A 13,524-nucleotide genomic window follows, 5' to 3' on the forward strand; every position below is an offset into this window, starting at 1 on the left:
ATCACTCTTACCATCTGGGCTACAAGTGAGAAGAAATGAAAAGATTTAAAGCTTTATCCTCAGAAGAGAGCTAATGACTTTACAGAGCGCATTATTTGTGGGTCAATACATCCCGAGTTGTGCTGAGATAGAACAGCAGCTCATGCACAAGTTCATAATTGGAGAAACATGCCAGATTTTTTGTTGTTGAGAACATTGGGACAAATTAAGCCATGCCTCGAACCATGCCAAACACACAAGCCTGAAATGTTGGCAGGTGTAGGCACACTTGGATGATAGCATCAGGTTTGTTCCTGTTTGCAGTCTGCTTGTGTAAATGGCAGCTTTGATTTCCGCAATGTTTAGCTTTTCCTTCAATGAACAAATGTACCTCATATGAACTAATCCACAATAAATTACAGGTTAATTACAGACTGGCCTGCCATCAATTTCCAGAGTAAGAAATGGTGCCCAAATCCTTGCAGGTGACAAGTTGTTTTGTATCAATGACTAGATCTCCATCAGACTTGGAGTGAGGTTGTGAACCTAGATTTTATGGTACTGAATGAATTACACATCTGTTTGGTATAAGTAGTTGAATTGAGGGCTGAATGAAAATAAACCCATGTATTCCCTACAGAAAGATGACATTGTTTAGGCAACCTTGGACTATTTATGCTAAAATTTCAGCATATCTTCAGGTTGGATCCAGATTGAACTTACACTCCCGTTATATATTCTTGTGGGACAATAAATAGACTTGTAAATGCATGTATTTGGCTTGCGGTTTGTGAAGCAGTGAATCTATTAACAGACTTCATAAATTAATAGTACAGGCGAATAGAAGAAACTTTGTAATATTTCTTATTAGAGAAAAATGCCTCTTTCTCCCACCAGCATTCCTCCCGACCCAACTCTCTTCACAGGCTTCCCTGTTCAGCAGTAATCCGATCCTTCAGTTGAAAGTCTGTCTCAGTTTCTCAAGATAGATTTAGCATAGAAAGTTAATTTAGGAAGGGGTGAGGAAAATAGGCTAAGTGGAGAAAGTGGTTTTATTCTCTGATAACATATAGTACAAAGTTTCTTATATTTACCTGTGCTGTTGATTTATGCAAAGTTTGTTAAAACTTTAGTGACCATTTAAATACACGTATTTGGTTCTCATCACCAAATGTATGGCTAATCTTGCCTCTTTTTAAAATGCAATTTTTGTGACCAAGTTGTAAGACTGTTTGTCTAGTTGTTCTTCAAGCGATCAGGGTGTCTCATTGCATTACCGCATCCAGTAGCTTTTCAGATGCTTCACTGTACAGACTACCAAATGAAATATATATTGTAAAACATTGTGACAGGACCGTTCTAGAGGTAGAGATCATCCACAATAGGAATGCATTATTTTTGCAGAGATTGTGTTGAACTCTGTTCTTCAACAACAGGCCAGCATAATTATGATTATTGCACCTAAGTGCTTATTGATCTCAGGTTCAGCATACTATGCTGTATTTATTGCTCTCAGTGCAATGCAGTCTTCTGGAAAAGTAGAAAAACAAGCTGTGATTTACATGGCAGGATAAAAATATCGATCTTTTCTCTGCAGTCGAATCGAGCACTTAAAATCCCAGAATGATTTGTTGACGATAACACTGGAGGAGTGTAAGAGCAATGCTGAAAGAATGAGCATGCTGGTGGGGAAATATGAATCGAATGCAACTGCCCTTAGGCTGGCTCTACAGTACAGGTAAGTGCAGCAGACCAGTTAGACTGTTCCTATATCTCGAAGTTAGGAATATAAGACGATTTATGCAGGGCTTAAAAAGTTCATGTTAGAGAGCGAGACTGGGAAACAAAAGCTACAAACAAGATTTCTTACAGAAAAAGATATTATTGTTCTAGGATTGTCCATTAGTCATTTAGGACCTTGTAACAAATATCGATACTGCAGTTCTGAAACCATATTGGGGACAGGTGACCTTTGGTTCCAATACTAGTTTTGGCAATGGTATCAATGGAAGATGGAGCCAATCTGGGGGGCACACTCATGCCATAAGGCTGCATTCAGATGCCCACAATACAGGGGCTTTTAGTGACCGAACACCTTGACGTCCTGCAGTTCTTTTGCGCTGTTTTGTAATTTGTATATATGTGGTGTTGCCAAAAAAAGCATTTATTTATACCAATATAGTAGATTTTAGTGTAATAAGTTGTCTTGTAAAGATGACTGCTCCCCATGTGCCATTAACAGCAGTCAGATGTCGCAAGTACTTGAGGCTACTTTCACATCTGCGCTTTCCCTTTCCGCTATTGAGATCCGTCATAGGATCTCAATAGCAGGGAAAAAAACTTTTGCTTAGTCCCAATTTATTGTCAATGGGGACAAAACTGAACTGAATGAAACTGAGTGCTCCAAAATGCATTCCATTCTGTTTGGTTGCGTCCCCATCGCGGACAGAATAAATCTGCAAGAAGCGTTTTTCTGTCCACGATGTGGTGCGGAGCAAGACGGATCCGTCCTGACACACAGTGTAAGTCAGCGGTGGCCGATCCGTTTTCTCTGACACAAAAGAAAACGGATCCGGCACCCATTGACTTACAATTGTTGTAGAGACGGATCCGTCTTGACTGTTTTAGAGATGATAGAACGGATGCAGACGGTTTTATTATTATGACAGAAGCGTTTTTGCTGATCCATGATGGATCCAGCAAAAACGCTGCTGTGAAAGTAGCCTTAGATGTCAACTGCAATACTCTGAGTCTGTTAAGGGTGATCACGAGATGACCTGAAGGACTATAAGCAGGGTTTATTTTCATCGGTTTTTATCCTTTCAGGTCCAGTATCATAATGTTTGCGGAGGAACATTTTAAAGTAGTTGACATTTCCACTCTGAGTAGCTATGTCCTTGCCACTAAGTTATCAGCCAGGGATCTCAACAAGCTCCAGAAGCCTGGGAATAAGAGCCTAGATGTTATTTACAGAGAATTTTTTATCTATTAATTTAAGTAATCTGCCTTATATACTGTTTTTTATAATTTGTGTTCGCACTGAAAATAAATTGTCATGGTCTCTGGATATTTCCATTCACCTTTACCATGGATGCTAATCCAAGAACAATATGATGCCATGGCTGTTACCTACAGCAGAAACCTAAAGTCAGTTCTGTGTATCACAGGGATTTTGCAGGTTATTTTCTCAGAAGTACAAGACAAGCAGGCTAATCCTTTTCTTTCTAGGTCTTTTCCCTTGTATGCCTGCTTTATTCTCAAGTTTAATCACAGATAGCACGTAATACCGATCAACTTTTATAGTGCAGCAGAGATTTAAGGTCAGCAGTGGGTCAGAGACTTAAGTGCTACCTTTGAGATGTCAGGATCCTCCTTGCTTGTCCTAATATAATGTACAGTAGCAGCTTTAAGATATTGATTTGATATTTCCCTTCTTCCCGTGGTTTAGTGAGCAGTGTATCGAAGCATATGAATTATTGCTGACGCTTGCAGAGAGTGAGCAGTCTCTCATTCTGGGCCAGTTCAGAGCTGCCGGAGTTGGAACTGTAGGTAAGAATTATTCTCCATCTCAAAAATCAAATCCTCTGTCAAACAACATCCTATTTAATGTGCCGCTACACACTCCAACGTTCATGGTCAGTTGCACTACATTTGTTTGGCCATAAATTGTTTTCTGTATGGATTTGAAATCTGGAGCCATTACATTATGATTAGTGTTGAGCGAACTTCTGTTTTAAGTTCGGCGTCTAAAGTTCGGCTTCCGGTTAGCGGAGAATCCCGATATGGATTCCGAATTCCGTTGTGGTCCGTGGTAGCGGAATCAATAATCGGCCATCATTGATTCCGCTACCACGGACCACAACGGAATTCGGAATCCATATCGGGATCCTCCGCTAACCGGAAGCCGAACTTTAGACGCCGAACTTAAAACAGAAGTTCGCTCAACACTAATTATGATATGTTGCAATTTATGCTGCAATTCACTGTAGTAACGCTGTCCTATTGGATTTTTATAACAATTCACATCAATGTCTGTCTTTCCTTTGTATTCCATGTAGTGCCATTATTATTACACTTCTTCTACAACTATGTCTTTTATTTTTTCAGTGCACATAACATGAAAAATGAATCAACTTTGTAATTGATATTAGTTACAATTATCCTACGGTTTTGTTTCTACAGCTCCCATCCAAATGAAAGTATGAGCCGGCAACACTGCAGGATTATACTGTAAAACATTTGTTTGCTGTGTGTTACCATTGAGACACATAGTCTGCATAAGAGCTGTAGAAATAAATCGTTAGGACTTTTTTTTTTATTATTATTACGCCCCAATGCAATGTTGCTGTAGATGCTTTGGTACAATATAAAAAAAAATTCTGTGAAGGTGGACATAGCCTTTAACTTGATCTGTTATTCAACATTATCCAAGTGAATGGACCTGGTATCTTTAGCACAGTTTACCTCTAGAAGACATATTTTCTTTCCTATTTTCAAATAGAATGGCAGAAGACTATTTGTTTGGAGGTTCTCATGAGAGGTTTTTTGCTGTAATTTTTTTTTTTCAGGTGTTTTTACATCTCCTTCACCGTAGGGAAAAAATGCAGCTCACAAACCCATTTAGAAAAAAAAATGTATGAGCATATTCTGTTGTGGTAAAAAAAAAATGCCACAGCAAAATTCATGTGTGCAGACCCTTAGGCTGAACTGATGCATGCAGTTTTTGGTGTATTTTTTATGTCAGAGCCAGTAGCAGCCAGAAGTATAAATCCTTTCTTTATATTGCCTGCAGCAATCCATATGAGATAGCCACCTTGTCATTACAGATTCAAAATCCCTAAATTATCTCTTTAACAATGATGCATTTGAATATTTTTTATTTTGATCATCTGTAAAATGCAAACTGCAGTGATGGCTCACTAGTGATGCATTTACAATACAATTATTTTAATCAATCAAGCAGCAGTCCAGGAATTATATATACCAAAAAACTATTTTTTATCAGCATATTATGTGTTACGGCTAATATGCCTTAATTTGAGAGTATTTGATTTACTTGTCACCAGTTAATACTGCAGTAAAGGGATTTCTTATACAAGGTAATGTGATTGTGTCTTTATGGCCATGAATGAGGAAATGTATATTTTTCATTTTATGATGAAGCTGAGCAAACCGGAGATGAGAACATCACACAGATGCTGAAGAGAGCACACGACTGCAGGAAAACGGCAGAGAATGCTGCAAAAGCCCTTCTGATGAAGCTGGACGGCAGCTGTGGGGGGGCCTTTGCAGTCACTGGATGTAGTGTCCAACCATGGGAAAGTCTGTCCTCAAATAGCCATACAAGGTAAAGTATAGGTTTATGGATTTTAATGTACACGTTTCACCTGAATTATTAGTGCATATAAATATCTGCAATCTGCACTGGGGAAGACTTTTCTCTCTCCAGTGTACAAATGTGCCTGTAATTCATTGACAGCAGTATGTACCCTATTTTTGTATTATATAATTGTTCAAATAAGTAAAGGGGTTTTCTGAAAATACAATATTGATGAACTATCCTCCAGAGAAGTCATCACTATCAGATTAGTGCAGGTCTGCCTACCAGATCCCCAATGATCAGCTTTTTGAAAGGGATGCAGCACACAGAAGAGCGCTGTGGCCTCCTCACAGCATACCAAGCACAGCAAAGTACATTGCATAGTGGCAGTGATTAGAAGTACAAACCCTTTCACTTTAATGCAGCTGAGCTGCACATTGGGCATGCGACCAATGAACATAGAAAGAGGCCACAGCACTTCAAACAATTGATTGGCAAGGGTGTAGGAAGTTGAATCTCCACCGATCTGATGTTCATGACCTATCATGGGGATAGGTCCTCAATATTGTACTCGTGGGTAACCCCTTTAGACTTTTTATAAAATACCAAATCATACAGCATAAAGCTAGGCATAGTTATGAGACAGCTGCTGAGTGACCCTATACCTGTAAAACAACAATTATATCAATACTTACCAAAGTTTAGAATGGTAAAATCGGGGCATCCAAAACCCCGACCCCTGGAAACGGGCCAGGAACGCTGACTTATAGGCAGTGTTATCATTAGCCTCATCTATTTTCGACCCAGGACAGCCTGAATTTTGTAGGTCTCTGAAAATCAGGGACAGTCCCTGCAAATTTGGGACAGTTGGTTTATGTATATGGTGTATATAACGCATTCACCAGGAATCAGATCGAAGCACCAGAAATCAAAAGTAATGCAAGATAATATTATAGAACTCCTGTCATAATCAATCCAGTATGTGATCCCTAATCATCCTGGGTCATAATTGCCACCTCTGGTTTCTTCGTTTCTTAATGCTTCATTGATTGAAGGGCACAGATTTCTCCAGTCTGGGGGGGAAAGGGTAGTGGTGCTGTGCTGTGGAGCTTTCCTAGCACAACTGCCACTTTCTTCTAGAGAATCAAGGAGTTAAGCTGATCATACCGCCAGCAGTCGGACATTGATGGCATGCAACACCCAACCTGCAGTGACACCGGGTCATTGACTATTATCTGTACAGGTTACTGTATTGTCAGCAACTGGTACGGTAATTATGATGTAATTTGCCAGGGAATTAGGGTTTCTCTATACAATACATTAACATTAAAGTAAAGATTTATTTGTACAGTTCATGCAGGATTTAAAGGGGAAAAAAAATAAAAAGAATGGGCATGCGAGTTCTTGCTGTGGTTTCTGGGTGGCCAAGAGCTTTGGTTCCTTTGAATCCCAATATCACGTCTAATACTGTATTTGAACGGAAAACAATCTGCCTTGTAAACATACTCTAAAACCAGATTATACAGGGTGGCCCACAAGAAAGTAGCCTGCCTCCAATATCTCCAAATCAAACTGCCTAATAGTAGATCTGTCTTAGTTGCCCATAGTAACCAGAGCTCAGCTTTCAGTTCCTAAAGGGCTCTGAAAAAATGAAAGCTGAGCTCTGATTGATTACTATGGACAACTAAGACAGATTTACTAATAGGCAGTTTGATTTGTAGATATTGGAGGTGGGCTGCTTTTTCATGGGCCACCCTTTATTATGCTTTATAAGAAGAAGGGTCTTGACCTCTTCTTGGATCTTTACAAAAAAAATGCCTCACCAAATCTGTAACGGAGAAACTGTATAATTAACATAAACTCCAATGATGTACATTCAAATTACAATGCCATTGAATTGAACTGCCACTTAGCAGAGTCACTGATCCACTTTCAGTGCATTGTTAGTAAATATGAATACCGTATTTTTTGCTTCATAAGACGCACTTAGGTTTTAGAGGAGGAAGTTAGGGAAAAAAAAAAATCTTCATCAGACCCCCAAACTAGACCCTCAATCTTCATCAGACTTTAGATCAGACGCTCAAGTCAGACCCCCTTGTCAAACCTCAGATCAGATTCCCATCAGAAATAAATAAATTCACTTACCTGTCCTGCTCCACCACCGCTCTTCAGGTTTGCAGATCTCTCCTGCAGTTGGGCTCCCTGATCTTCTCTGGACACGTGCTGCACTGTGACCTGACTGTATACAACGTCAAGTCATAGTGCGCACACTACGTTCTGACACTGTACACAGTCAGGACAGTGCAGCGTGCTGCGCAGCCCAGAAAAGATCAGGGAGAGATGAGTATTGGCAGCACTCCGCTCCCCACGACTCCTGCATACTAACGAGCGCTTCCATAATGGAAGCACTCACTAGTATTCACTTTATAAGACGCACTGCCATTTCCCACCAACTTTTTTTGGGGAAAAGTGTGTCTTATAAAGTGCAAAATACAGTGATTACTAATTAGTTAATGAGGCTCTTAAAGGGTTTATCCCATTATTAATGTAAAAAATGAAAATCAGACATATAGTACATGACAATCTCTAACAAAGCCAGAACCAGCCCTGTACCTCACATGGATCCAGTGATCTCCCCATTCATTTCTCTGCTAGATTAATATCAATTTAAATAATAAAAACAGCCTCAAAAAGTTCGTTGCCTAGTTGCGTCGCAGGTCCCAATGGTTAAGTGGGTACAGTTCACACAGCTAGATGCGTTTATTTTTGTTGGACCGCGCTGCCTCAGGATTAACAGAGATCCCACACTCGAAACCATTCAGATAATCGCGGACATGGGAAAGCATACAGGCCAAACAAAGCCTTTCCTCCTCTCCCTTCCAGGCTTCTATGGAACACCAAGGATGCAGCCAATAGTGAAATACCGTCACATGAATTGGAGTAAAACAGGGTTTATTATACTCACAATACACAGGTAAAAGCGAGCAGTGTACAAAAGGATCAATCACCCGACCCCTTTTGTACACTGCTCGCTTTTACCTGTGTATTGTGAGTATAATAAACCCTGTTTTACTCCAATTCATGTGACTGTATTTCACTATTGCCTCCTAGATTAATATCAAGCTTGCAGCTCAAGGGGAGTGTCCTTTCTGCTGCTCAGGGGGCGTGTCTCAGCTCTCCCTATCACAACTCAGGAGGCAGTTAAAGGATGAAACTGAGCATGTGCGGCCATCTGGGGGAGCAGGACAAAAAAATAGGAAAAAGAACAAAGAGCAAGTGGCGCTATACAGATAATTTTTATTGAATAAACTAAGTGGCTACACAAAATGTTTAATTATATGCAATTACAAAAGTATTCAGATCCAGGTGCTGGTTTAAAAACTGTAGAATATTTTTCGTGGGACAACCCCTATAAGTTGATTGTATGTTATGGGTTTCCCTTTTAGTTGTATGAGATATCTGTACCTCAGTGGCTTTGTCATTTTTTTTTACTGTATGGCTACTCTTGGTAGATTGTGAAAAGTTTGTGGCATCCAACTTCTATGTAAAACTCAAGTGAGTTCAGATAAGTTGGTTATTACGGTACTTTTTTATTGTACACATTTTGTATATTTATTGAAAACGATATATCCAACCTAGCTAATTCTCCTCCAGACACTGAAATAGTTTGAGTTACTATCAGAGATGAGAGGTTGTAGCCTTGTTTTATGTAAAAGGTTTTCAAGGACATCATTCCCTCTCTGTTGCTAAAATTTCTACAAACTTGAATTAGAAAACATTCATTATCAATATTTCATAATGCCAGCGTCATGCCAAATGGAAGTATTAGACTGTCGGTTGCTGATTAATGCTTGAGAAACAGTGCAACTTAATACAAGACATGATGGGATGTTATTCCCTGGCTGATAACTGAGATCATTCAGCATTCCAGGCAGACATGTTAATGGATGACCTAACCCTCAACCAGCAGATGATTAGCTGTCCTCCTGAGATCCATGAGGCTGTTTTCTAATGCAGTGCGTATAGAGAAATATGGGCTGTTCTTGTAAACCCTTTCATGACCAGGACAGTTCCCTTAGTAGTACATTTTTTCTTTTTTACTGCAGTACAGTGGTCTCTATGTCTGTTAAAGGGAACCTGTCACCTGGAACATGGTGTCTGAGCTGCAAGTAACATGATATAGAGCAGGAGGAGCTGAGCAGATTGGTATATAGTTTTGTGGGAAAAAGATTCAGTAAAACTTGTAATTTATTCACTTCTATTTCTGCTCATTCTGGGATTTGAAGTCCAGGAGACGTCCTATCGGTGATTGACAGCTATCTCTGCATACACAGTCATAGAGGGAAGGCTGTCATCACTGATAGGACGTCTCCTGGACTACAAAGCCCAGAATGAGCAGGGATATAAATGAATAAAATACAAGTTTTAATCTTTTGCCACAAAACTACACTCACCTAAAGAATTATTAGGAACACCTGTTCTATTTCTCATTAATGCAATTATTTAGTCAACCAATCACATGGCAGTTGCTTCAATGCATTTAGGGGGGTGGTCCTGGTCAAGACAATCTCCTGAACTCCAAACTGAATGTCAGAATGGGAAAGAAAGGTGATTTAAGCAATTTTGAGCATGGCATGGTTGTTGGTGCCAGACGGGCCGGTCTGAGTATTTCACAATCTGCTCAGTTACAGGGATTTTCATGCACAACCATTTCTAGGGTTTACAAAGAATGGTGTGAAAAGGGAAAAACATCCAGTATGCGGCAGTCCTGTGGGCAAAAATGCCTTGTGGATGCTAGAGGTCAGAGGAGAATGGGCCGACTGATTCAAGCTGATAGAAGAGCAATGTTGACTGAAATAACCACTCGTTACAACCGAGGTATGCAACAAGGCATTTGTGAAGCCACAACACGCACAACCTTGAGGTGGATGGGCTACAACAGCAGAAGACCCCACCGGGTACCACTCATCTCAACTGCAAATAGGAAAAAGAGGCTACAATTTGCACGAGCTCACCAAAATTGGACTGTTGAAGACTGGAAAAATGTTGCCTGGTCTGATGAGTCTCGATTTCTGTTGAGTCCGAATTTGGCGTAAACAGAATGAGAACATGTATCCATCCTCTGATGGGTACTTCCAGCAGGATAATGCACCATGTCACAAAGCTCGAATCATTTCAAATTGGTTTCTTGAACATGACAATGAGTTCACTGTACTAAAATGGACCCCACAGTCACCAGATCTCAACCCAATAGAGCATCTTTGGGATGTGGTGGAACGGGAGCTTCATGCCCTGGATGTGCATCCCTCAAATCTCCATCAACTGCAAGATGCTATCCTATCAATATGGGCCAACATTTCTAAAGAATGCTATCAGCACCTTGTTGAATCAATGCCACGTAGAATTAAGGCAGTTCTGAAGGCAAAAGGGGGTCCAACACCGTATTAGTATGGTGTTCCTAATAATTCTTTAGGTGAGTGTATATGTCAATTTGCTCAGCTCCTCCTGCTCTATACAATACCTTGCAGGCAGCTTAGACACCATTTAAATGTGACCGGTTCCCTTTAATGTCATGGAATGGGATCAGATTTTTTGGGATGGCTGAATTTCTTTGCCACTTACACATAGGGGTACATTTATCAAGACTGTTATGCCAGTTTTCTGGCGTGAAAACGTCACAAGTGATGTTACCTGTGACATTTCTGCAAAATCTTGATACTTTTTGTGAGCTACACCACAAAAAAAAAAAAAAAAAGTAGCGAGAAAGGTAGGGCTGCTTCATCAACAGATCATTTTTTGGGCACATTTATGATTTGTGACATTTTTAAATGTCGCAACAAAAAGTCACAGCCAGTTGCACAAAGCACCAGGTAACCCCCTGTGTATTTTCATTTACAGAGGTGGAGCCAAATTGCTCATTGACTAATATAAAACCAGCGTGAGCCAATTCATAAATTTGGCCAAAGTCAGAAAAAAAATACCTTAAAAATGACATTAAAAGGAGCAAGTGATAAATTCCCCCCATAGTCCATACGTTATCCTTTTGTGAGATATTCATAGAAAATATACCTTGGGGAACTTTTGATTATATATTTGGAGACTGCTTTTACATTTATTCCCTAGTCTACTATATGATCAGAATTGCTTTCTTTGTAAATGCAACAATTATGATGGCGATTAAGGTAAAATTCCCAATAGCTTTCCTGCGGTCACATTCTTTCTTCTACACTAGTGTTTCCCAGTGTTCCTAAGCCAAGTGCCCCCTACCAAAAAAAATTCATTAAGATATCCAACTATCCACTGTGATGCCTATAAAAAGCACAGCCTCAGCATAGTGCTGGTTCCCCTTAGAGACTTGCCACTTTGTGGATATCATCTTCCGAAAACTGTATACATTGAGGAGGAACCCAGTTTTTGTAAATGCAGCATTTTTCACAAAAACATTTGCAACTTTTTCATTTTTATGTTGGTTTTGCAGCTTTTAGTGGGCTTAGCTATAGTGCATGTGGCCTCCTGCAACACAACACATTTGATAGAATTCGCACTAGAAATGCGCGTAAGTTATAGTTCATAGCTGGCATAGATTAGTGGGTTTTTTTTTGTGTATGTATTGCCCAGAAGATAAACCAAATATTAATATGATTTACCCCATCGCATCATGTATGAAACACCAGTCTTAATAAAGTCCCCCCATTTTTTTTGTACTCATTCTCTATAATAAACCTAATATAAGGCAGCTTATTGAGTAGTGGGCTTGGCAGATATTAGTGAGCTCAGGATCCTTTATCCTACAGAAGAACGCCTCACTAATTGAAGGTAAATCCACCCAACATATGTACAGTAGCTATTACCAAGTGAGATGCACAATGCTCTCTCAATGGTTGTTACAACTATTGTAATTGTATCACTGCATAATAGCGCAATCCTGTTTATGGTCAAAGGGACATGTATGTATTCAGTATTGAATAGCTTACAATTTTGTAAGTATTCCATACACTGACGGGTTGGCTTAGGCTACTTTCACACTCTCGTTTGGTGCGGATCCGTCATGAACTGATCCGGTTTGTATTATCTTTAACATAGCCAAAACGGATCCGTCTTGAACTCCATTGAAAGTCAATGGGGGACGGATCCGTTTTCTATTGTGCCAGATTGTGTCAGTGAAAATGGATCCATCCCCATTGACTTACATTGTGTGTCAGGATGGATCCGTTTGGCTCTGTGTTGTGACAGATGGACACCAAAACGCTGCAAGCAGGATTTTGGTGTCCGCCTCCAAAGCGGAATGGAGACTGAACTGATGCATTCTGGGCGTATCCTTATCCGTTCAGAATGCATTAGGGCAAAACGTATCCGTTTTAAACCGCTTGTGAGATCCCTGAACGGATCTCACAAACGGAAACCAAAACGGCAGTGTGAAAGCCTCAGTTTTCTCTGATTTGTTCCGTTACTTCTCTGTCCAGCATATCAGGAGAGCTCGCTTCAAATGACTGCTGTTTGTGTCCCTAGTGCACAGGCCACACACCCGCGGCTCAGAGATGTTTAGTAACTGCCCATCCCAATGCTGCTGTGTCGGGTCCTAGAAGATGAAGATGGCCAGACAGTATTGTACAGCAGAGCCTTTGCAGTCTAGTATTGTTAGATGTCCTCAAGTGACACATGTTCACTATTCTCCCCATTTGCCAGTCTCTGGAGATTGGCGGTAGGACAGACAAGGTGGGTTGCAGAAGATGCAGCTGCAAACTGTGTTCAAGAAGATCCTAAATCCTACACTTCTTTATTACAAACCGCTCCTGGGCAGGCAGTGCAGCCAGTCAAGCATAATACATTTCAAAAATTGAAGAGTAGCTATAAGGGGGGCAGTTTTAGACATTTGCCCCTTGAGGGGTCTCACCTTAAGGGCTCATTCACGCGACCGTTCCGTGGATCACAAATTGCTGATCCGCAGAACACCGATACCGGCCATCAAAATCATTTGTATCCATCTACCAAGGCAGGGTGACTTTAGATGGGACACTACTCTATATGATGTCTTTTTGCGTCAAGTGGCCTCCTGTTTCTGTTCGCATATTGTACTCTTTGAACAGAGATATATGTAAGTTATACTCTCCGCTATGAGAATCCCAACGGAGCACATTATACCAGTTATTTGGAGAGTGTTGAGCTCCTTTTGTCACTGCATGTAGAATTAAATATGTTTGATTATATCTTTTTAATGTCGTTTT

General features: G+C 40.3%; 1 protein-coding gene across 5 annotated transcripts in view; it reads left to right on the forward strand.

Annotated features, from left to right (window-relative positions):
• Positions 1–13,524, forward strand: part of MCC (MCC regulator of WNT signaling pathway) — a 315,415-nt gene that overhangs the window by 256,859 nt on the left and 45,032 nt on the right. For all 5 annotated transcript variants that reach the window (XM_040421630.1, XM_040421633.1, XM_040421632.1 and 2 more), the window contains 3 exons: positions 1,577–1,717; positions 3,428–3,528; positions 5,143–5,326. In XM_040421630.1, coding sequence (XP_040277564.1) covers positions 1,577–1,717; positions 3,428–3,528; positions 5,143–5,326 — 426 coding nt within the window. The remainder of the gene's footprint in view (positions 1–1,576; positions 1,718–3,427; positions 3,529–5,142; positions 5,327–13,524) is intronic.

This window comes from Bufo bufo, chromosome 2 (genome assembly GCF_905171765.1).
Source record: "Bufo bufo chromosome 2, aBufBuf1.1, whole genome shotgun sequence".
Lineage (NCBI taxonomy): Eukaryota > Metazoa > Chordata > Amphibia > Anura > Bufonidae > Bufo > Bufo bufo.